This window comes from Xenopus laevis, chromosome 1S (assembly GCF_017654675.1).
Source record: "Xenopus laevis strain J_2021 chromosome 1S, Xenopus_laevis_v10.1, whole genome shotgun sequence".
NCBI classification, from domain to species: domain Eukaryota; kingdom Metazoa; phylum Chordata; class Amphibia; order Anura; family Pipidae; genus Xenopus; species Xenopus laevis.
Genome location: NC_054372.1, coordinates 173,894,654 through 173,918,910, shown reverse-complemented (window position 1 = coordinate 173,918,910; position 24,257 = coordinate 173,894,654). Strand labels below are relative to the sequence as shown.

General features: G+C 38.4%; 1 protein-coding gene across 3 annotated transcripts in view; it reads left to right on the top strand.

Moving 5' to 3' along the window:
- The window catches only part of ap3b2.S (adaptor related protein complex 3 subunit beta 2 S homeolog), a 146,437-nt gene that overhangs the window by 8,847 nt on the left and 113,333 nt on the right, over positions 1 to 24,257 (top strand). For 2 of the 3 annotated variants that reach the window (XR_005965106.1, XM_018244452.2), the window contains exons 2-6: positions 5,697 to 5,772; positions 6,012 to 6,086; positions 13,295 to 13,390; positions 13,977 to 14,137; positions 20,227 to 20,293. Coding sequence is in view for 2 of the 3 variants with exons in the window: in XM_018244452.2 (XP_018099941.1) it covers positions 5,697 to 5,772; positions 6,012 to 6,086; positions 13,295 to 13,390; positions 13,977 to 14,137; positions 20,227 to 20,293 (475 nt within the window). In the remaining variant the exon portion in view is untranslated. Of the gene's footprint in view, positions 1 to 2,415; positions 3,026 to 5,696; positions 5,773 to 6,011; positions 6,087 to 13,294; positions 13,391 to 13,976; positions 14,138 to 20,226; positions 20,294 to 24,257 lie in introns of those variants that run through there. The other variant, XM_018244453.2, reaches the window with a different exon arrangement.

Here is a 24,257-nt window from a genome sequence, read left to right as displayed (position 1 = left end):
CCCCAGATTCTTGAGATTTCTGTGAGATTCAGCTGAATACCGAACCGAATGCAAATGCCAATTATTGGCGGGAAGGGGGAAACATTTTTACTTCCTTGTTTTGTGACAAAAAGTTATGCGATTTCTCTCCCCGCCCCTAATTTGCATATGAAAATTAGGATTTGGATTCGGTTCGGCAGAAGGATTCGGCCAAATCCGAATCCTGCTGAAAAAGGTGGAATCCAGAACTGAATCCTGGATTCGGTGCATCCCTAATTTTAACAGGAATTTTCAAATTAATTTGCTTTTAAGTCCTCTTTTGTTCTGCCCTGTTTTGCCATTTACTCCACCGCAAACACTTTAAAATAAATAAGAACAAAGACACAAGTTTCCTTTTAACATAATCTACAGAAGAGTAAAAGTTACAGTTAAAATGCGGATATATCCGGAAATGTAATACTAATGTGCATCCACAAGATGTCAGCAGAGCAACTGGCAACAAGTAAATATAAGATGTGTGATTTACAGAGGCATAAATCAGCAGCAGGAAGTGTGTGGCAACCCTCCCTAAATATATACATACATTATAAATATATATAGATATATTGAAATGTCTATATTATGGGGGGAGAGCTGCAATAATTGTAATTGCATGTCTAGTGCTTTGTTCTCACTCATGCTATTCTAAATGACCACAGTATTTTGATCATGTGTAAAGCAGGAACAATTCCTACTCAATAGATACACAAAAACAAAATCTTTCTGTATGCACAACCTACATAGTCCTTTAATTCAAGATTTACTGACACTGATCCTTAAAGAGAGCTGCAGTCTAAAACGGCTAATATCGCAGAAACTAGGGAAGCACCGAATCCAGGATTCGGTTCGGGATTCGGCCAGGATTCTGCCATTTTAAGCAGGATTCGGATTCGGCCGAATCCTTCTGCCTGGCTGAACCGAATCCAAATCCTAATTTGCATATGTAAATTAGGGAGGAGGGAAATCACGTGACTTTTTGATCACAAAACAAGGAAGTAAAAAATGGTTTCCCCTTCTCACCCCTAATTTGCATATGCAAATTAGCGGTTGCATTCAGTTCAGTACTCGACCGAATCTTTCGCAAAGGATTTGAGGGTTCGACCGAATCCAAAAAAGTGGATTCAGTGCATCCCTAGAAGAAACTATAGAATAATAATGGAAGCTGTGAAAGTGCTTAGCAGAGCACTGCGTTGGTTTAAATTAGTTATTTTTTAGCTGGTATAATACAAGGGACCATTTGCATTGATCCCATCCCTAGGCACCAGATTTCTGCCATTGCTGATTATCACATGGGCATTACAGTCTGTGCATGCAAAAATCACAGCTCAACTCCAATTTAGCTGCAAGTGTCAGGGTGTCTGGTGGGGGCTAGGGGAAAAAAAAAACATTTGTTATTTTTCTATATAGGCACCCGAGGACCGTCCCCTAAAACTTCTGCCCTAGGCACTTGCCCATATAGAAAATACGGTCTTAAAGGGGTGGTTCACCTTTATGTTAACTTTTAGTATGTCATAGAATGGATAATTCTAATCAGCTTTTCATTTGGTCTTCATTTTTTATAGTTTTTGAATTATTTGCCTTTTTCCTCTGACTCTTCCTAGTTTTCAAATGGGGGTCACTGACACCATCTTAAAAAACAAATGCTCTGTAAGGCTACAAATGTATTGTTACTGCTACCTTTTATCACTCCTCTTTCTATTCAGACCTTCTCTTCTTTATATTCCAGTCTCTTATTCAAATCAGTGCATGGTTGCTAAGGTAATTTGGGCCCTAGCAACCAGATTGCAAATTATCTCAGAATATGACTCTCTACAATTACTTTCTACATCATACTAAAAGTTAATTTAAAGGTAAAAAACCTTTTGTTATCTAGGCACATAGAGAAAGCTGATCAGGGATAAATATGTATGGATCACTAGTTACTAGGGATGGGCAAGTTTTTTGCCTTGTTTCGCCGTGGAAATGACGGCCATAGACTTGAATCGCTTTGCGCGTCAAAATAAAATTGACGTGCTTCAAAAAAATTCGCCGCGTGTCAAAAAAAAAATTTCCGCCACCGCCGAATTGTTGGTGAAACATAACAGGTCAAATTCGCCCAAGCCTACTAGTAGCTAAAGGTCTATAGCACCCCCCCTAGTGCCCAAATAATTCAACCTACTTTATGGTGCCTACAGTTCTAACAGCACTGGAAAAATCCTCTCGCTATTCCATAGAATAGACAGTATCTCAACAACAGTTTATGCACCTGCATTTGGTGCTCCACTAGGGCAATACCATGCAATGGGCTAGTGCATGTAAGTGATTGGCCGCCCGACCCTGTGCTGTGTGTATAGAGTTTGGGAAGGAGGCGGGGCTCAGGTTACAATACTAGTGAATTGGTTTGTGTGCTCACCTTGCAGACACACCTTGAGCAGTTCCATGCTTCACATTGTGCCACTTGCTGAACTGCATTTCACTAGTGGTTGAGCATGTTTAGTTAAAGCAACGAGTGCCGATTTTTGACTGGTCGGCTGCATGAGTTGTTTCCTTTTGCACAGCGAGCGTGACACACAGGTTTGTGCAACTGTAACCGCAAGGCATGTAACACAATAATATACAGTTCCCTCTTTCTAGCATGAGGTTATAGGAAAGCCCTGCTGCTGCTGAGGTTTCCTGGAGCTGGAAGGCCGGGACTATGAAGACTGGATGATGTGCGTGGCATGGTGCCAGCTTGGCCACTGTAAGACTGCCAGCGGCTGTTTTTGAAGGGAAGTGAGGTTTTGAAATTTTGAAGAAAATTGTTATTTTATTAAGGGAGTTGGTATCCTGTTGTACTGAGAGACCTGTAAGGGCACAGCAACACCATGGAGCAGACCCTGATGAGTTTAGTAGGTCCGGCATCGGCTGTCAAAACTGTTCTCATTGTGGCCGATAAACTGCAGATTAGTTTCGACGTAGAACCGACTGCTGAGGAAATCCGACTGAACCCCGCAGAGACTGACCCGTCCTCTGAGCAGCTTATTGCAGGGTAGGTGCTGATGGGTGGAATGACCAACATTGCACATTCCAGATGTTGTTGAACTACAAGTTATCAGTGGCTGCTGGGAGCTGAAGTTTAGCCACGTCCGCAGGGTTGCTGGTTTCCCGTCCCTGCTGTACGTTGTATTAATATATGTGGGTAGGCCATTTAAAGGGACACTGTTCCATTTATATGGGTGTTAAATTTTATATTCTCCACTATTTCCATATTAAAATATGAATCTGTATCTCATTGCCAGCACAGAACAATTCTTGTCTGCTTATTTGCCTTTAATGTATGGGTTGAAGCTGCCTGTTGTTAACCTCGGCAGATCTTTCTGCAATAGCAGAGACAATCTGAATGCCCCTTTGTGATTGTTAGATAAGTTTGATACTGTTAGAGCAGTGTCTATTGATTGGCTACGCTTCTGCAAGCTGTGCAGTGTCCATTTAAACATGTAAAATTGTCATGGTGTGTAATAAGGCTACATAGGCATAGTGGAAGATATACAGTAGACCCCCCAGTTTACATTTTCCAGGGGACCAGAAAAAGATGGTGTAAAATCTGGGGAAATATAATATCAGGGAAATGTACTATGCATAATATACAAGTGGGACCACCAAAAAACATTGTAAAATGAGGAAAACTTAAAATCAGGGGATGTAAATTTGAGGTTTCACTGTATATGACGTATATAAACAGCATTTGGTAAAATGTAGGTACTTATGGTGCTTAGAGAGAAAGCACTTTGGGCAAGAAGAATTTTGGATTAGGAAGGGCGCACCATGCTGTGGTTTAGGGCTGATTAGCACAAATGGTCCCACCTAATTGTGTACTGTGCCTCATACATAAATATGTTTCCCTGATATGTCAACTTACCCAAATTATCAGGGAGATAACGATGCAGTCCCTGAGCTTTTAAAACCTAAAACATGGAGCCATATAATAAGGTCTCAAAATGCCTGGAGTGGATTGTTATCTCCTTAATGACATGGGGATTAATTGACATCAGTTGTAGCACACAAATCCAACTGTTGACTCACCAGCAGTTTCTGAATGTAAGCTCTGCGTCTGGTGCGCGTTATAGAATGAATTTTATTTCTTGCTCAGTGCCAACCCCATGCATCTTTTGCAATCTAAATAGCTGAATTAAGTGTCAGTAAGCTTAAAGGGCATGTTCTGGTTCTAACCAATTAAATAATGTTCAGCTGAAGTCATCTCACCTCAAGTTTTAATTTTTTTATGTTTTAAATAAGCTGGCTTTTGCTACACCAGAATCATCACCAGTGCACCCTTTTACTTTAAAATCATTGATACTTTCTTTTATCAGGGATATCATCAACTTTTAAAAAATGTATATATAATTCCTGCACATACACACACACACATAATCTCTGCTTGTGTTGCCATTGCTTTGTGCTTGGGTAGAGATAGGTGGCCATAGATGTAGAGATACGCGCATTTGGCGATGTCGCCATGCGAGCGGATCTCTCCCAATATGCCCACATTGAGGTGGGCGATATTGGGCTGATCTTATTGTTGATATTTTCCCCAGCCATAGGCATAGTCTCCCCGCACAGACAGTTTGCTTAATCACTTTGGATCCACGTCTGAGCACTTGCTAGTGGACAGGAAAAATCTTTCTTAGTTTAGTCATTAGTTGCATTAAATCAATTGCTCATTTGATCGGGACATTTTTTAAAAGATAAGAAAAGTCAGATTTGCTAAGCCCCTTGTCAACACCCCTTTCCCATATATTCCTTGTGCAGGTTGATAAGCTGTGGCCTCGAGGGGCCCTTGTATGGCCACGTTTATTCCTGTGTATCACAACCTATTTGAATAAGCCCCTTCTGTTTGAATTGTGATTTTTGTCTTCCATGGAAGTAACAACAAAACAAAAAACAAAGAGTTGTTTTGCCTGGCAGGAGCCCTAGAGAAGAACCTCAGTGTGTGTTGGTAGCTGTGCAAATCTTTATGTTTTCGCTGTGCTGGACCCTGTTAATATGCATAGGTAATACAGCGGCGACAAGGATGAATGGAGGATGTCTGGAAATAATTTATGAGCAGGACTAATTAACCTTCTGCTTGCCTTCTCACAAAAGGAAAGTTCACCTTCATTTATATGTTTGCCATTATGAAGCTGCTGCACTTCCAACTGATTCCTGTAACTCTTTCCATGTCAGGCTTAATAATGATATGATGTCATGTACTTTTCTTAAAGGGGAAATAGTCTGCATGGCAGCTGCAATCACTTTACCCCTCAGTGATTCTGACCCAAGTGTATGCACCCGTATTTGTGTGTGCATGTGGTAGGGAAATTGGATTGTAAGCTCCACTGGGGCAGGGACTGAAGCGAATGATTAACAACTCAATGTGAAGAGTTGCAGAACATTTCAGTAATGTATATACAGAATTCACAATTCATATAGTCATATAATGTAAATAGCTCATTTAATTTCAAGTCAGACTGAAAGATGAATAGTAGAATGACATAAAGGCAGAGGCAGAACTGGAAAGCCTGGTTTAAAAAAAAAACATACAACTTGAAAAAACAAAGACCGAATAAACAGTTGCTTGGGATCCATCTCTAACCTACTAAAAGTTAATTTAAAAGTGAACTTCACATGTAATTATATGTACATTTTAGTGACAGTTTATTTTTTTTCCCCCATTTCTCTAGGAATGACGACTTAAAGCAAATGCTGGAAAGCAACAAAGATTCTTCCAAGCTGGAAGCAATGAAGAGAATTGTCGGGGTATGTGTTTGCATCCCCGGTGCAAGTAGATAATGTCTCTTTTTATGTCAGAATTTTACACTTGGCTGCATATTCCAATAATAACACTACACAGCTTTATAAGTATGTGGGATTTTACATAGTTTGGTATTGTATTCCAACATCCAACATCATTTTATTTTACACAACTTTATAAATATATCTCCTACTGTGACATGTACCACCAAAACTCACTGGGGTAATTTCTCTTCTGTCTTCAGATGATTTCAGATGGAAAAAATGCCTCGGAGCTGTTCCCTGCTGTTGTCAAAAATGTTGCTAGCAAAAATCTGGAGGTGAGTAGTATGTAAATTGAATTTTGTTTTAAACTTCTTTTCAGAAAGCGGATTGTTTTGCACAGTAAATGCACAGTGCTTGGGATAGATAAGCCTTGAGAGAAAAGAGCAGCTGATTGGGCTTTATTGTAGGCACTTTGCATTTCTTGGCACTTGCTTGTTGCCCCTTGTTTCAGAGTTGCATAGAGCACCTCCGCTTGGTTGAGGTGCTCCTGTTTTGCATTAGTTGAACTCTCATCTCTTCTATACTTGAACTTAAGCACACAACTTCAGAATGAGGAGTGTTTTTTTTCTGCCACAATAAGAAATTTATATATCGGCCAAAGAAAGGTTGTTTTGGAATAAGACTGAATAATTTTGGCTGGAAAGGGAATAGGGATAAGCCAAGCTTATGACAGTTGTTCATAGTTCAGTCCTCTATAGGGATAATTTAGGGATAAATGTACTCTAGGTAAATAGAACTAAATAGCACACACTGGGGAACTACCTTCAATAGGAATGCAGCAGGAAAAAGTGTCCTGAAGCAATGCAACCCTGAACCGCAACATCTGGCCTTGATGGTCTTGGACTTGTGTGTTTTAAGACCGAGTCCTTGGGTAGACACTGCAGAGGTCCCAACTATAAATATATATATGACCTGTTTGAGTTACTGAGGCAATGTGGCCAGCATTGTTTACAAGAAGAAGTCATTGGTGACACCCTTTATTATGCTGTCAAGCTTTTTAGGAGCATTCTTGGGCTTTCTTAATGCTACAAGAAATGTAGCCATCTGACTTGAGTCTTAAAGGAAGAAGTAAAGGTTCAAATACTAGTGGGTGCCAAATACTAGGCACCTCCCTAGTGATTGTAATCCCTTACAATACCTGATACCCGGGCCAGTGCCCCGTTAACATAAAACTGCAGCAGCCCGGAGAACTTCTCAATGAGCATCGTGGAGGGATCTTCTTCTGTTTCTTTGTTTGCATCTGCGTAAAGGAAGAGAAAGCAGGAAGCTCCATAGTGCTCAATGAGAAGTACCTCAGGTGGTGCAGTTTTCTGCCTGGAGAAACCAGGAAAGTTATTATAATCACAGGGGGATGCCTAACATGTGGCACTCAGGTATTGAACTTTTCCTTCTCCCTTTAGGGGGGCACGGGCTGAACTTTGTGTTTTCTGAACAGTTGGCTTACATGCAAGATAGACAAAAGCTATGCAAGTTGGCCAAATCTTTTTGTTCTACTTAGTAAGTATTTAGTAAGAAAGAGATGAGTATCTGTCAGACTCCCCTACCAAATATGGTTATTATTTTAGCTGAAAGGAAGTACCAAAATCAGATAGCAGAGAGTATTTCTAAAACAGAAATTAACAAGGCATAAGAATGCTAGTAAAAGCAAAAGTGACTCGGTTCCTTCTGCAGGTTTTGGTATAAGAATTGAATGAGCATTTAAGCAAAACAAAAAAGAGGTTAATAGAGAGTTGTATTACCTTAACCAGGGAGTGGTTAAGCACACAGTTAGATAAGGCCCATACAGAACAAAACATGAATCCATTCATCCCAAATATACACGTAAACTCTACAGAAATAAGTTAGACAAAATTAATTATTAAAGGTTCAACACCAAACACTTAGCATTGCACATCACTAAGTTAAGGACAAACACACCCAGTAAATACACACTTCATGTCCAACAGAGGTTTTCTGACTCAAAATTAGTTTAGGAACCCCCTTACAATACCAAAATTTAATCCGTGCAGACACACAATCATTTCCTATATAATAACAGGACAAACGTGCAATTTTAACCACTATATTGTGGGAAAATATGAAAAGGTGGCAATACACTGATGCATGGGGCCTACCCAAAAATCAGGCAGTTCTCAATTGGGCAGGTTTGATTTTGTTGATGCTGTCCTTTTCTGACTGACGAGATTTACCTTAAGCTGGCCATAGATGTAAAGATTTTTAAAAGATCTTTTCATTATCGTGAGACCACGATTATCTCGAAACGATTGTTTAAATGTACGATTTGTCCATAAACTAAAAAGGCCATTTCAAGCGAAATTGCTGCCTGCTTGGCCCTGCAAACATAGATAGATTGCACTGGGGCCAATAAATTTTTTTTATCCTGGCCAATCAATTTTCTGACAGATGTCGGACGAAAAATCGTAAGATGCACGATCGCTTGATTCCCACTAACCTCGCGATAATTTGACAGATTGGTCGGATTGCACTGAAATCGATCGTTCACCAACGAAAGATCTTTGCATCTATGGGGACCTTTAGTTGTTTGAGCATTTGCTCTCTCTGTACTAGCTACCTGACACATTATACATGTATGGGACCCGTTTTCCCGGGAACCCATTATCCAGAAATCTCAGCATTATGGAAAGGCCATCTCCCATAGATTCCATTTTATCCAAATAATCCAGAATTTTAAAAAAATATTTCCCTTTTCTCTGTAATAATAAAACAGTAGCTTGAGAAACAATTAATCCTTATTGGAAGCAAAACCAGCATATTGGGTTTATTTAAGGTTTACATGATTTTTTAGTAGACTTAAGGTATAAAGATCCAAATTACTGAAAGATCCGTTATCCGGAAAACCCAAGGTCCCGAGCATTCTGGATAACAGGTCCCATACCTGTACTAGAAATGTAAGTTTTGAAAATGCATTTATATGAAACATTATTTGACATTTGACCTGTTTTATATGCTATATTTGTATATAAACGTGCATGCTCAGAGGGATATTTTCCCTTTAACTCATAATTGCTCATAAATCTCCGTACACTTACTCTGATGCACTCAAGCACCCATCCATTTCTAGCCTAAATGCACAGACCCCTATCAAGGAAAACTTGCATTTGTACAGCATACATAATTTTGGATATTTTTGTCTGTAAAGTTAGTCATTTAGTTACCATAACCGTCACACAACAAAGCCTTAGTCACTCTCCAGCCCCACCCTTATTGTTATGTAGAAATGGATATGCATTGTAAACGCTGAAGGGCATTGCTTGCCCCGTATGGTGTATATGTAACTAATCTTGCTTATATGTGTGCTCTGTATCTGTTAGTGCTCTGTATCTGTTAGTGCTCTGTATCTGTTAGTGCTCTGTATGTTAGTGCTCTGTATGTTAGTGCTCTGTATGTTAGTGCTCTGTATGTTAGTGCTCTGTATGTTAGTGCTCTGCTAACCCTATGGGACTGTAATTCTTGGTTAAAATATACATGAATTTTTCAAGCAAATAACTACCTATATTAGCAGTGTCATGTGGTGGGGCAGTTTCAGGGGCTTTTCCTTGTCGTATAAAGTCGGTTTTTATACTGTCATTGGGGTAAGATTAATCTCAAGGATAAAAACTGGTCTTTCAGGGAAAGCAAAACATGGCCAACAGCAATGTCCTGGGCCTTTCTCTGTTTATCAACTATAGGGGTGGAGTTGGTCTAAGCCTCCTAACTCAAAACATACTGGGAGTTTCCCTCATCTTGTTAGATCTGGTATCAATCCTCTCCAGACAAGTAAGAATGAAATCTATAAATAGGAAGCCTTGAAATCACCTTGTAATCTGCAGAGAGTGTGCAAGTCCTTGCCTTGTTCCTGTATAAAAGATTTATAGACTTTTTTAGTATTTGACGCCTGAAACCTGCAAAAACAACAAAAGCTTGGGATTACTGAACGAAACCCGGTGCAGATCAGGATATCTTCAAAACTTAAACAGAACATCTGCCATATTGCTCTCCAGTTTTAGTAAACTGGTTGGTAGGGTTACCTTAGCAACTTTGCAGTGATTTGAATAAGAGACAGGAATATGAACAGGGGAGGGTCTGTATAGAAAGCTGAGCAATGAAAAGTAGCAATAGCAATAAAATTGTAGCCTTACAGAGCATTTGTTTTTTAGATGGGGTCAGTGACCCCGTTTGAAAGCTGGAAAGAATCAGAAGAAGAAGAAGGAAAATAATTAAAGTAGCAATAACAATAAAATTGAAGCCTTACAGAGCATTTGTTTTTTAGATGGGGTCTGTGACCCCCCTTTGAAAGCTGGAAAGAATCAAAAATCTAAACATTAAAGGCCAATTAAAAAGTTGCTTAGAATTAGCCATTCTATAACACACTTAGGGGCAGATTTATCAAGGCTCGAATTTCGAATTAGAAAAAACTGCGAAATCCGGCCATCAGATAGAATCCTCCGACATTCTAATTCGAAGTCGGAGGATTTTATACATCGTACTCCGAATCGAACGATTTTATCGTACGATTTTCCCAAAAAATCCTTCGACTTAACAGAAGGTCCCCCATAGGCTAAACAGCAATTCGGAAGGTTTAAGTTGGCGAAGTATTGAAGTCGAAGTTTTTTTAAAGAGACAATCAAAGTAAATTCAGAAGACAGAAGTCAAAGTAAATTCGAAGTCGTAGTATCCTATTCGATGGTCGAAGTATCCAAAAAATTACTTAGAATTTTTTTACTTCGAAAATTCCCTCAAATTCACTTCGACCCTTGATAAATCTGCCCCTTAAAGTTAACTTAAATTGACCTTGAACCTGAAAGTACTAATTACTATAAGAACTAATCATACATACAGATAATCCTTAGGGTGGATTTCAACTTTCCGGACTTTGCCACTGTCCCTTCACTATTATTTTTGCCTCTCCTGTTACCATCATGTTTTATTTGCGCTTACCTTTTATCCTGACCTTTAGTCTATGGAGCAGAGCCCTTTAACTAAAATCTCGTAGACTGGATGTGGCCCTCTAAAACACTTGATTTCCCCCTGTATGCCAGTGTACTCCATTCTGTGTATGACATAATTAATGAAATATATAGTGTGGCTTATTGTATGTCAGATCATTGCATTAACAAAGTTGCCCAGCACTGACATTATCATACTAGTGGATAGGGATGTTACAGTTTCATTCTTTTGGGTATATTTATATATATATAGTTGAAGGTAGCCACAGTCCTCTAGAAATTCCGCCATTCTTTATTCATTTCTATGGGATTTTTAAAGAGTATTTACATAGGAACATAGTAATTTAGGTTGAAAAAAGACACGTCCATCAAGTTCAACCTTTTAACTTTTTTTTAACCTGCCTAACTGCCAGTTGATCCAGAGGAAGGCAAAAACCCCATCTGAATTTGTCTCAGAGGGGGAAAAAATTCCTTCCTGACTCCAAAATGGCAATCGGACTAGTCCCTGGATCAACTTGTACTATGAGCTATCTCCCATAACCCTGTATTCCCTCACTTGCTAAAAAGCCATCCAACCCCTTCTTAAAGCTATCTAATGTATCAGCCTGTACAACTGATTCAGGGAGAGAATTCCACATCTTCACAGCTCTCACTGTAACAAAACCCTTACGAATATTTAGATGGAACCTCTTTTCTTCTAATCGGAATGGGTGACCTCGTGTCAGCTGGAAAGACCTACTGGTAAATAAAGCATTAGAGAGATTATTATATGATCCCCTTATATATCTATACATAGTTATCATATCTCCCCTTAAGCGCCTCTTCTCCAGTGTGAACATCCCCAATTTGGCCAGTCTTTCCTCATAGCTAAGATTTTCAATACCTTTTACCAGCTTAGTTGCCCTTCTCTGTACCCTCTCTAATACAATAATGTCCTGTTTGAGTGATGGAGACCAAAACTGTACGGCATATTCTAGATGGGGCCTTACAAGTGCTCTATACAGTGGAAGAATGACTCCCTCCTCCATTGACTCTATGCCTCTTTTAATACAGCTCAAGACCTTATTTGCCCTTGATGCTGCTGACTGGCATTGCTTGCTACAGCCAAGTTTATCATCTACAAGGACTCCAAGGTCATTTTTCATAATGGATTTGCCTAGTGCAGTCCCATTAAGGGTATAAATGGATATTTTTACCTCCCAGGTGCATGACTTTACATTTATCAACATTGAATCTCATTTGCCACTTAGCTGCCCAGATTGCCAGTTTGTCAAGATCATGTTGCAAGGATGCCACATCCTGGATGGAATTAATTGGGCTGGATAATTTTGTGTCATCTGCAAACACTGATACATTACTTACAATACCCTCCCCTAAGTCATTAATGAACAAGTTAAATAAAAGTGGACCCAATATTGAAATATATATATATATATATATATATATATATATATAAATGGGTGAAAGTTCATCCTTAAATACACCTTTTAAAATCCCATAGAAATGAATGGAGAGTGGCGGTATTTCACTCTAGACTGTGGAGATCTTTAACTTCACTTTTTGATAAATATACCCTTTAGATTTTACCATACTATGTTGGTCTTCTTTAATAAAGCCTTGCAATATCACATAGGGAATTGGCATAGTCCCGATGGGGAAGAATTTTTCTTTAAAATCCAATTAAAGGAGGGAATTGAATCAATGTATTTATCCAGCCCAGGCATGGCTGCAGTGTATTTTAGTGTTTAAAGAGCAGATGTCTGCCTGTAATACTGTCTGTGGATTTGATCTGTAAGGCCCAAGCTTTGTTGGGAAATGGGATGTGTGCCAGATATTCCCAGATAGCTAAGGACTCAGAGCGTTACAGCGCCGGAGGTACAATCCAAAAATCAAAGGTTTAGTCAATATGTCATGAAGTTTGATGTTCTAGCATTGATAAATTAATTAAACAAACCTTTCTGTGTTCCCCAAGACTAATGTGGCCCCGTACTTATTAGTTTTCCCAGCCAGGCGTGTAGTAACATTGAATGAGAGTAAGTGCAAAGAGAGCGCTGTAGTCACGCAGTCCCCGAGAGCTCCCGTATCTGGTCACAGAGTGGTTTCAAAAGAAGAAGCCTGTCTCGGCATGCTGCAGTCGTTCTGCGCACAGGCCTCTTGTGGTCACTATTGATTTGCTCTAATCTAAAGCAGGAGAAGGACAAATGTTGTATTGTGCAACCTTCTGTGATTTAATATTGTTATGTCTTGTACCCAGCAGCCACAAAAGTGCCTCTCTGGAGAGTGAGAGTATATAATTTTATTTTGTTAAGCCAGAAGTTTGGAAATGTACTGTGTCACCATGCTGGGCGCAGAGTATTAAGGAACAAAGCTTTCTTTCTGTATACATGTAGCTGTCTGTTTACAGCTTTACACCACTCAATACTCCTGTCTTTTTCCTCATCCCCTCCCCTTTAATCTGGCTCCTTGTTGTGTTACATGCTATTGTACATCATCTTTCCCTATCTCTGCTAATTGTAAATGTATTTCTTTCTTTTCAGATAAAGAAGCTGGTGTATGTCTATCTCGTACGCTATGCAGAGGAACAGCAGGACCTGGCTCTCTTGTCTATTGCTACTTTTCAACGAGCTTTAAAAGTAAGTCCTTCGTCAAAATCCGTAAAGCAGAATTAAGATAAATGTCATAAGCTGAAGTGACTTTCTGAGCTTCTGGCCCATTTTCCCTTAAATGCACAGAAAGTGATTGAACAATGTACATCAACCCGGCACCATGTTATTAGTAAATTCATTACCTACGGGTATCCCGTTAATCTGCATATCAAGACAGGGAATTCTCGGGAGGTGTTAGAGGAGGAGGCAGCACTTCCCTAGTCTGACCCACACCCAACCCAAACACAGTGGTTGCCTAAATTTCAACTCACACATCATACTCTCAGCATATACCCTTTTTCCTAATGAATATGAGCTGCCAAAGGGTGATTGAGTTTTACTCATGATGTGAAATGCGCTGTTGCTGTGCTGCCTTCATATGTTAAAATAATTAGAACACAAACTCTTAATACTCTTTCATACAAAGAAAGTACTTTCCAGGTCTTCATATTTACCATAGGCAATTCATAGGAAATATTTCTAAATCAACCTGAGGCTAATCTGAGAATTAGTATCTTTTAAAGTTAAAACCTAAAGCTAAATACATAACCCTTCTTTGTGCTCTCTTTTGAAGGATCCCAACCAGCTGATTCGTGCAAGTGCGCTGAGAGTTTTATCAAGCATCCGTGTCCCAATTATTGTTCCTATAATGATGCTGGCAATCAAAGAAGCCTCAGCAGACTTGTCCCCTTATGTAAGAAAAACTGCAGCACATGCAATCCAGAAGCTTTATAGGTAATGGTATTTTTGTTATATGCAAAATAAATATATGTTTTGAGCCAAGTTCAATATTTTTTTTAAAAAAACCCGTTTCCTTCCCCTTTAAAAAAACCCGTTTCCTTCCCCTTTTAAATACTGAAAAGAAAGATTATTAAAGATTAAATATAAAGATTATTAAAGGGATCCTGTTATCGGAAAACATGTTTTTTTCAAAATGCATCAGTTAATAGTGCTGCTCCAGCAGAATTCTGCAGTGAAATCCATTTCTCAAAAGAGCAAACAGATTTTTTTAATATTCAATTTTGAAATCTGACATGGGGCTAGACATTTTGTCAATTTCCCAGCAGCCCCCAGTCATGTGACTTGTGCCTGAACTTTAGGAGAGAAATGCTTTCTGGCAGGCTGCTGTTTTTACTTCTCAATGTAACTGAATGTGTCTCAGTGAGACATGGGCTTTTACTATTGAGTGTTGATCTTAGGTCTACCAGGCAGCTGTTATCTTGTGTTAGGGAGCTGCTAATTTTTCCCATTGTTCTTTTGTTTGGCTGCTGGGGGGAAAAAGGAGGAGGTGATATCACTCCAACTTGCAGTACAGCAGTAAAGAGTGAATGAAGTTTATCAGAGCACAAGTCACATGACTTTGGGCAGCTGGGAAATTGACAATATGTCTAGCCCCATGTCAGATTTCAAAATTGAATATAAAAAAATCTGTTTGCTCTTTTGAGAAATGGATTTCAGTGCAGAATGATTCATTTTGAAAAAAAATTTTTCCCATGACAGTATCCCTTTAAGGTATGGGATCCTTTATTCGGAAACCCATTATCCAGAAAGCTCCAAATTACAGAGGCTATCTCACATAGACTACATCTTATAATTATCCACATTTTTTAAAATGATTTCCCTTTTCTCTGTAATAATAAAACAGTACCTTGTTCTTGATCCAAACTAAGATATAATTAATCCTTATTGGAAGCAAAACCAGCCTATTGGGTTTATTTAACGTTTACATGATTTTCTAGTGGAGTTAAGGTATGGAGATCCAAATTACGGAAAGATACATTATGTGGAAATACCCAGGTCCTAAGCATTCTGGATAACAGGTCCCATTCTTGTAATGACAGCAATGAAAAGTAAATACCAGTTCTGTGATACTTTGATGCCCATATATAATCTGCCACATACAACACGGGTTTAGTTTAGATGGAAAAATGCTGTAATCAATTTGATGCTAGCGATTTGCAGGAATGGTAACATTTTTATTCATTTAGGATGGCCCTTCATTTTCAGAATTTTTATGGTAACCGACACTCTACTATCTTAAAATGTGGGCATCTGCAAGCCAGTGTGAGATTCACTTAATTTTTATCTTATTAACTCTCCACTTCAGTCCCTACTTTCTCCACCAAGGTCACAGAGCTGTCTGTACTTCTTCCAGCTTTTCTTTGTGTCTGGCCGGGTTATTCATATTGAATGAACAGCAAACATATTAAAAATGCAGAATACTGGCATAGTCTTTACAGCACTGTATGTTTATACACCTTGTTCTAGACACACACACAATGGTTGCCCTCTTTTTTCTGAGAAACCAGAAACCTATAGAATCTACAGCTGTAGGGCAGGTTGCTAATCCATTCAAATACATGTTGCTTGTAACACTGGTTTCTTTGCGGTTTTTCAGCATTCTAAACTGATTACTATTCAGCCCAATAGCATGTAGATTTTGTACTTGTTTAGGTTTAAAGGGGTAATTCACCTCTAGGTTAACTTTTAGTATGTATGAATTCCCCCTTTCACAGGTTTTAATTCACTCACTTTTAAAAATTGTTTTAATCGTTTTTGCATTTTTTGGCATCCTCTTCTGCTGGGGACCACTGGACCCAGTAGCCAATAACGATTGCTGTGTATTGTGTTTGTTTGTCTTTGTTTGTGCAGTTCATTGTTTGTAAAATATTGTATTTTTTGAACAGAATAATGATATAGGTATATGTTCATATTTGTCATTCGTCTTCACAGGTACAGTATTGCTGACTCTTTAAAACATCTGTAGAGAGGCATCAAACCTTGTTTTGTTGACCGTTATCTCTACTTTATTTTTCTGGTTTCACACGTACACTAGTTATCTCAAGATATACACATGAATTTGCATTTGTAGCTAGTGAAAATCTCCTGTCTGGTTGAGCTTGTTCACACTGAGAACCTTTGTTGCAGAATTTGGTCACATCAGTCTATTTGGGCCAGCTCACACTGTGACTCACATGGAATTTTAATTGTCTATAACTTAAAGGGGATCCGTCACCCAAAAAAAAGGTGAACAGAACTGGGGGAATGTGTGGAGAGCAGTGATTTCTAGGAAGTGCTGAATGGAAAGTGAAAGTAATTGTCTGCCCGCCTCTATGCCCAGGGCATAGAGGAGGGGCAGACAATATTTGATTGACAGCTGAGATGTTTAAATGAGCTTACAAAAGCTATGAATGATTTAATAAAAAATAGAAATTGAATTTCATGTTTAATTTGAAAAGGACTTTTATTATACAGATTTTTGTGTCTGGGTGACAGGTCCACTTTAATTGCAGCAGGAACGATTGATGCATCATTGTGGAGTTGCATTAAAAGCACACATAAATTACTCTTCTGGCTACATTTGTGTTCTTCTTGTTAAAGGAGAAGTAAAGTGTAATGGCTGCATGAATCTGCGAATAAAGCACTGTTATACTCTACTCATCCTCGGCTACCAAAACACAACAGAAAGGCATGTTATACTTGGGGGTGCCAAAAGTTAGGCCTAACTTTTGGAACCCCCTAGTAAAATGCCTTTCCTTCTCCTTTAAAGGGGAAATACACCCTGTGTTGAAATAGTAAATGTTTGAGTATATAGATTGCTGTATGCACAGAACATTCAGTCTTAACTTCTTTGCCCATGTGTATGAGAGGGTAGAGAGTAATAGATAAGCAGTCTTTGTGTTATGTGGGTACCCATTTTAGCTTTCTAAAAATTTATTAGTGTTAAAACAAAAACCCCAACAGGATGGTTTTTCCATCAGCATGGGTTTGTTCTACAACATTTCATTACAGAGAAAGCAACTCTATGTTTCAGAAGAATGCTTGCTTTTCTAGCTGTTTATTGTTCTAGCATTCAGAAACTTTAAAGTTTTTTATGTATATATGATTCCAGCTCTTCTTCTGTTCTAACTACCTCCTCCCTATTTCAATTGTCGACCTCACTAAATTCTTATTCTTCTGCATCTACTTATATCCCCACAGTAATTTCACCATTAGCTGTGACCCTTATTAGGAATGGTACTTCGGGTGCTTTAAGAATGAGGCCTTATTTTCCTCTAGTCTGGGTTTTAATTGGGGCTTCATGGCAAAGCGTAAGTCTCCTTCCTGATCTTGAGCTGCCAGCTGGAAATACATTATTATGTCTCTTATTAGTTCAGTGGGCTGAATCACTGATTTTCTCAACCTCATATTTACCTTGTTAAGACCTAGACTGACCACAGAATAACGGTTACTCACAGTGGGAAAGGCATCATAGATTGTATTATTTAGAGAAGACAATAGCAGAAAAATTAAATTAAACAAAATCAGCAAAGGTGACCACACGTCCCATCGGCCATTCTATTTTAACTAATTCTTGTATCATGAGACTTTCCCATGCACTTGTATACACAAAGAGCACCTGCCCATTAAGGCTCTGTAACCCTTTCATAGCCCAAAGCAAGCTACATCGATGCAAAGCACTGCTACGTTATGACTTTCTTTCCCAGCCCACGCGCTACTGTGTGGAGGAAGAGGGTGGTGATGTTTAACTACACCTTTCACTCTGCAAATCAGTTAGGATAATGGATGCCAAAGGTTCTTAACCACAAACACAGGAGGTAGTACTTGCACAGCACAGTGTTGTCATAGAGGTACATGGGTTGCTGTGATAATTATTCACATTGCAGGACACCCTGACACCACTGTGGAGACAGACTTAGAAGGTTTCAAGCAGGAACGCATTTAACATAGCATAAGGCGGCAGCTTTAAAAAAAAATATAAAAAGTTCTTCCAACTGCCGCTGGATACTTGGTTACTAAATCCATTGCATCCTACCAAGTAGTGCATCACCCTGTGTGCAGACAAACACAGTGGATTTTGGGTGCTATTCCTATTACTGTTAAAGGAGAAGGAAAGCTACGGAAGCATTTTATTGCCAAAAGATTAGCTGCCATAGTGCAAGCTAGAATGCTATATTTATTCTGTAGAATGCTTTACCATACCTAAGTAAAATGTGCTAGAAGCTCACTGTTTGTTTAGGATAGGCGCTGCAGTATTAGCTTGGTGTGACGTCACTTCTTGCCCGAGTCTCTCCCTATTCACTTGTAGCTCTGGGCTCAGATTACAGCAGAGAATGGGGGGGGGGAGTGGAACAAACTGGGCATGCTCAAGCCCGGGGCAAGGAGGTTTATGCTGAATTCAAGTAGTCTGATACAGAAGCCCATGTGTACTCAATAGAAGTAAAGAAATGCTGTGTATCTTTTGACAGAGGACTCAGAGCAGCATTACTTTGAGGGATTACTGGTACATTTAGGTGGACCTTTCTGATAAGGCTTATTTAGTTTTAAGCTTTCCTTCTACTTTCACAGGGTCTGTTTCCCAAACTTACACTAAAGGGTTGGTTTCTTTACGGCCTTCTCCTTTACTGGACCCTTAGGGTGGTGGCAGACTTGGCTATTGGGGAAGATTAGTCGCCCAGCGACAAATCACCTCTTCTTTGCCTCACGAGGAAACTTCAGGGGACTTTCGGAAAGCTGAAGTGATCAGAGTGCCATCCTGTCGGCGATTTACATTCTAGCCAGCGGGAAGGCATTTATGGGAGATTAGTCGCCAGAAGAAGAGGCGATTTGTCTCTGGACGACTAATCTCCCCAGTAGCCACATCTGCCACCACCCTTATGCTTCAGGCTTCCCAGCATATATCCATTCTCAAGGGTGCTTCGCCAATGAGCGAATTGAAAAAGCCGCTCCTGGTACCTTTACGAGCCAAATTTCCAATATTTAAACGGGAAATTCGGCTTTACTAGTATGAGAGAGCGTAATTATGCTTTCCGCACTAGTGTTGCTGCCTCCCTCCCCCCTGACATGTAAGCGGGCGAGGGGGGCGCAGCATTACCTCAGGCGGCTCCTTCCTCAGAAACAGCGTTGTCTATGCTGTTCAATAGGTGAAGGCCCAAAAGAAAGAGCCATTCAGTCCTACTTACTATATGAAACATGAACAGAAAATGGTAATTTCCTTCCTGGGCCATTAGGGAAAACTATCCAACCCAGTTGCATAGATTACATGTACCAGGGTTTCCTTTGCTACTAGAGAACAGAGTTGCCAGGTCAGAAGTCCGCTACAAAGTCCGCTACAAAACCAGCCCAAAACTAGCCAAGAGACACTTCAAAAGTAGCCAAAAAATAGCACAATATTTGCAATGAAAAAAAGTCAAAAAAATAAAATAATATATGTAAAATGTGCCTTTTTCAAATTTTTCTCTCACAGATTTTACCATGAAGCAAATTGGGACATAGGGCGTAACTACAGAGGGGGGCCCAGGAGGTATAGGGGCCCCATAAGGCCCTAATACATATACAATTTCAATAAATATTGGTAAAACAGGTCAACCTCTAGACATTTTGGTGGCCAGCAGATATTTGCTCCAAAATTGTTTGAAATTAAGGAAAGTCACCAGAAAATGCAAGAATGCTTTGGGTACAGAGCCCAAAATTTGGTAACAAAGTACAAACCAGCCAAAGGCCCAAAAATTAGCACAAATCTGTACCTTGGCTAGTTTGTATTTTGAAAACCCACCTGGACTTTAAATTAGTAGCCCAATTTGGCTGGAAAACCACCAGCCTGGCAACCCTGCTAGAGAAGTTCCCAAAGCGGTTGGGGATTTAACCCTATGGGTCCCTTCAGCATTTATATGTATACTAATATACAACAGTGTTCTGCTAACTCATTAAGCTTTATTTTTTATCTTACTGGTCTAAACTTTTTTTGGAGCAACTTAAATATTTTGATGAAACTCCTCAAATTATTACACGTGTCTCTGACCCCTTTATTTTTTAACTTGCAGTCTTGATCCTGAACAAAAAGATATGCTGATTGAAGTCATTGAGAAGCTTCTAAAAGACAAAAGTACGGTAAGTGGGTAACATAGCACACACCCAGTCTATACATACAGCTTTAGCTTTCACCATTGTGTTCAAATCTGTACTTTTTATATTTGTAGATTCAAACTTTATCATGAAATAAGAAACAGTCTAAATGTAATCAATTAAAAATATTGTACCGTTTCTAAAATAATCAAGTTACTTTTTACTATTCCTTACTATGACTCTTCACTCTCTTTTCATGCAGGAGTCTGATTTTGATTGGCAGTTAGGACTAGTATAACATTTGTGGGGTACACCCTAGAAGATGTATCAGAGTTCACTCTTTTAAAGGAATTGTTCAGTGTAAAAATAAAAACTGGATAAATAGATAGGCGGTGCAAAATAAAAAATGTTTCTAATATAGTTAGTTAGCCAAAAATGTAATGTATAAAGGCTGGAGTGATTTGATGTATAACATGTCAGTCAGAACACTACTTCCTGCTTTTCAGCTCTCTTGGTTTACACTGACTGGTTACCCTGGTTACCAGGCAGTAACCAATCAGAGACTTGAGAGGGGGCCACATGGGTCATTTCTGTTGCTTTTGAATCTGAGCTGAATTCTGAGGATCAATTACAAACTCACTGAACAGAAATGTACCTTGTGGCCCCCCTTCAAGTCGCTGACAAACTCAAGAGTTATAGAGCTGAAAAGCAGGACGTTGGATTCTGGCTGTTTTTATTAGACATCTGTTCACTCCAGCCTTTATATATTACATATTTGGCTAACTAAATATATTAGAAACATTTTTTATATCTATTTACACAGTTTTAATTTTCACACTGAACTGTTCCTTTAAAATCACTAAAAATCCTGTCTCTCTACATGCAGGATTTGTCCCAAAGTCAGTAATTTCATTATATTTTGTTTGTGCTGGATGTAGTTTTTTGAGTGAGCTCTAATACAAAAGGGACCCCCCTAAAAGATATATTGGGTCTTTCTGGCTGAAAATGTAACATCCAACTCATGCATGAAAAGAGAATGAAGATAGATGCTGAGAGGGGGAGACTGAAGATAAACTTGATTATTTCAGAATTTTTAAATGCCTATAATTAAAGGGGAAGTAAAGTCTAAAATAGAATAAGCCTAGAAATGCAGTATTTTGCATACTAAAAATAAACTTACTGCACCACAAACCTAATCTAACAAATGATTTATGCTTTCAAGGTTGGCTACAGGGGGTCACCATCTTGTAACTTTGTTAAACATCTTTGCAAGACCAAGACTGTGCACATGCTCAGTGTGGTCTGGGCTGCTTAGGGATCGTCATAAATTATCAAAACAGCACAAGTCAAATAATATCTTCCTGAAGCCGATACAGCAAAACTGATTAATAATCATAATATGCAGACTGCACTTGGTCCTGTGTTGTCATGTAATCTAATGTGGATTTTATAGCTTTTATATTGTTTAATACAAAACCTTCTCCAACTCTGCAGAACCAGTGGCTGCAGCAAAATCATCCTCCAAATAGATTCCCAGTTTATCTGTTTAAATCTGGCTCCATGTTCTTTATCCCTGCAGCTAGAGTTGGAAATCGTAAAGGGGATGTAAAGGCAAAAATAAAATCCAATACAAATCTCTACAGTAAGGCGGGGGCTCCCCCTGCTGTTCATAAGTATGATTGTTTCCCTGCAAAGCAGTTAGGGACCGCCTGACAATTCTTATCCACAGCAGTAAATGAAGGGAGAATTTAACTGCATGCAGTGAGGTTTCTTATAAAAACGATACACATTTTTTGTAATTAAAGTATATTGGAGATAGGTTTGTTTTTCATGAAAGAAAGTAAAAATTGGATTTTATTTTTTTGCCTTTACATTGTTTTTAAGAAATTTTCTTATTTCAATCTGATGAAGCTTATACAGGTATTAAGTTTTTATTTTTGCGGTAGTTCCCCTGTAAGGTGTAGAGAGCAGAATTCTAAAACAATTAGCAATTGGTCTTCATTTTAGTAATTGTGTTTTTTTCTAAATTATATAACTTTGTTGTGTTTAACTCTCAAGTTTGGGCTTTTTATTGTTATTTGACTGTTAGGGTTTTATTACCCAAGCAACCTGAGACAAGTTAAAATTATATTTTTTACACACACTTACATAGATTTGTGCAAACTATACTCATAGACAGGAAATATCAGTTTCTTAAATACTGGAGCATTGCTGCATCTTTTTCCTTCCTGTTTTGTTTAACTTCATTACTTATCTCTATATTTTAAGGTCCCAAAACCTGCATGTTGTAAATTACTGAAACCTTCATTTGTTCTCATATAAAACATAAACATAGCAGTTGTACCCAAATTAATTTACAAACTTTGCTAGTTGTGCCTATTAATGTGCTTATTAATGAATGAGATAGCACACTGATGCAGACAGACGTGTACTTCAGCACACCACTAGGTATTTAATACTCATCTTTAACCGATAGATAGCAACGCTTGGACAAAATTGCTTTGAGTAGGCACACACTGAATAAATGGGGACATTGCCATTTAATACTATAGCCAGTTATCTGAGAATAACCCATCATTCTTATGCCTTTGAGCCTTTGTTAATTAGAACTGGCACCAGAATAGAATGAAATAGTTTGTGTGCCTCGGATTTGTCATCAAGGTGATACTGTAGGGACGTGAAGGTCTTTCTAATAAGAGACAAACACAGTTACTGGTATTTGTTTCATAAAATAAATTGAACTTCAAAGAACTGTTTGTAATGCTCTAATGAGATTAAACATTTAATGTATCCAATTTAAAAGTTTTTTATTTGTCTTTGCTTTATTTAACCTTAGAATGACAATTGAGTCTAATACAGTACAGGTATGGAATCTGTTTATTGGATTATCCGGAAAGCTCTGAATTACGGAAGGGCCATAGACTCCATTTTGTTCAAATAATACAAATTTTTATTTATTTATTTATATTTTTCTTTGTATTAATAAAAAAGTACCTTGCATGTGATCCAAACCAAGATATAATGAATCCTTATTGAAAGCAGAAGCAGCCTATTGGTTTTTTTTAGGGGGTTATTTTATTAAGTCTGATTTTCTGGTCAGAGTTTTAAACGGGAGAAACACAGTTTTTTTTCGAGATTTATTAAAAAAAGTCTGAATAAAAAAGTACTTCGTCTTAATCCTCCCATGGTCATGTAGAAGTTCTGGATAACAGGCCCAATTCCTGCAGTTATTTGTATTTTTTTGCCTATATTTTGCTTTAATTTGTGCCTTGCAGGAAAAGAATTGAACATTATCTATAGATGATAATAGTAAGAACACCCCCAATGGTTAGAAGCAAGCAGGACTGTTTTTATAATTGTCTATGTACCGTAGATCACGTTAACATGAATAGACGTATGTATATTTTTATTTGCATAATGAGGTAGAGCTATACAGCACTGTACAGTAACAGTAAATAATTAGCACAAACAGGGGTTATTACAATAATAAATACAAAGTATAGTTGTAGTAAAGATTAAGAGCTAAGTATTAAACATACGAGAGGAAGGAGGTATCTGACCCATAGAGCTAACAGTCTATGTGGGAGCGTAACTGTGGGAGCGTAACTTACAGATACAAATAGGAGGATATTATGTGCTGCATGTTATATATACACTAAATATAAACTATACAAAATATAATACACAAATGCCATATATAATATATATATAATACACAAAAGCCGTGAATATCTTATAAATTATATCCTTATAAACGGTGAGTTCTGATGTCATCAGTTATAAATGGGGAGTTCTGATGTCATTTCTGTAACATGACTCACTGAAACTTGTCTATTATAATAAATAAATTACCCCCTGTTGCAAAATATGAGGATATTAGAAGTTACCTCGGAGTTCCATGACCTGTATCCATGGCCTTCGGCCTTGTGCTTTTATATGGTCATGAAACTCCTGGGTAACTTATAATATCCTTATATTTTACAAGAGGGGGTACTTTATTCACTATATA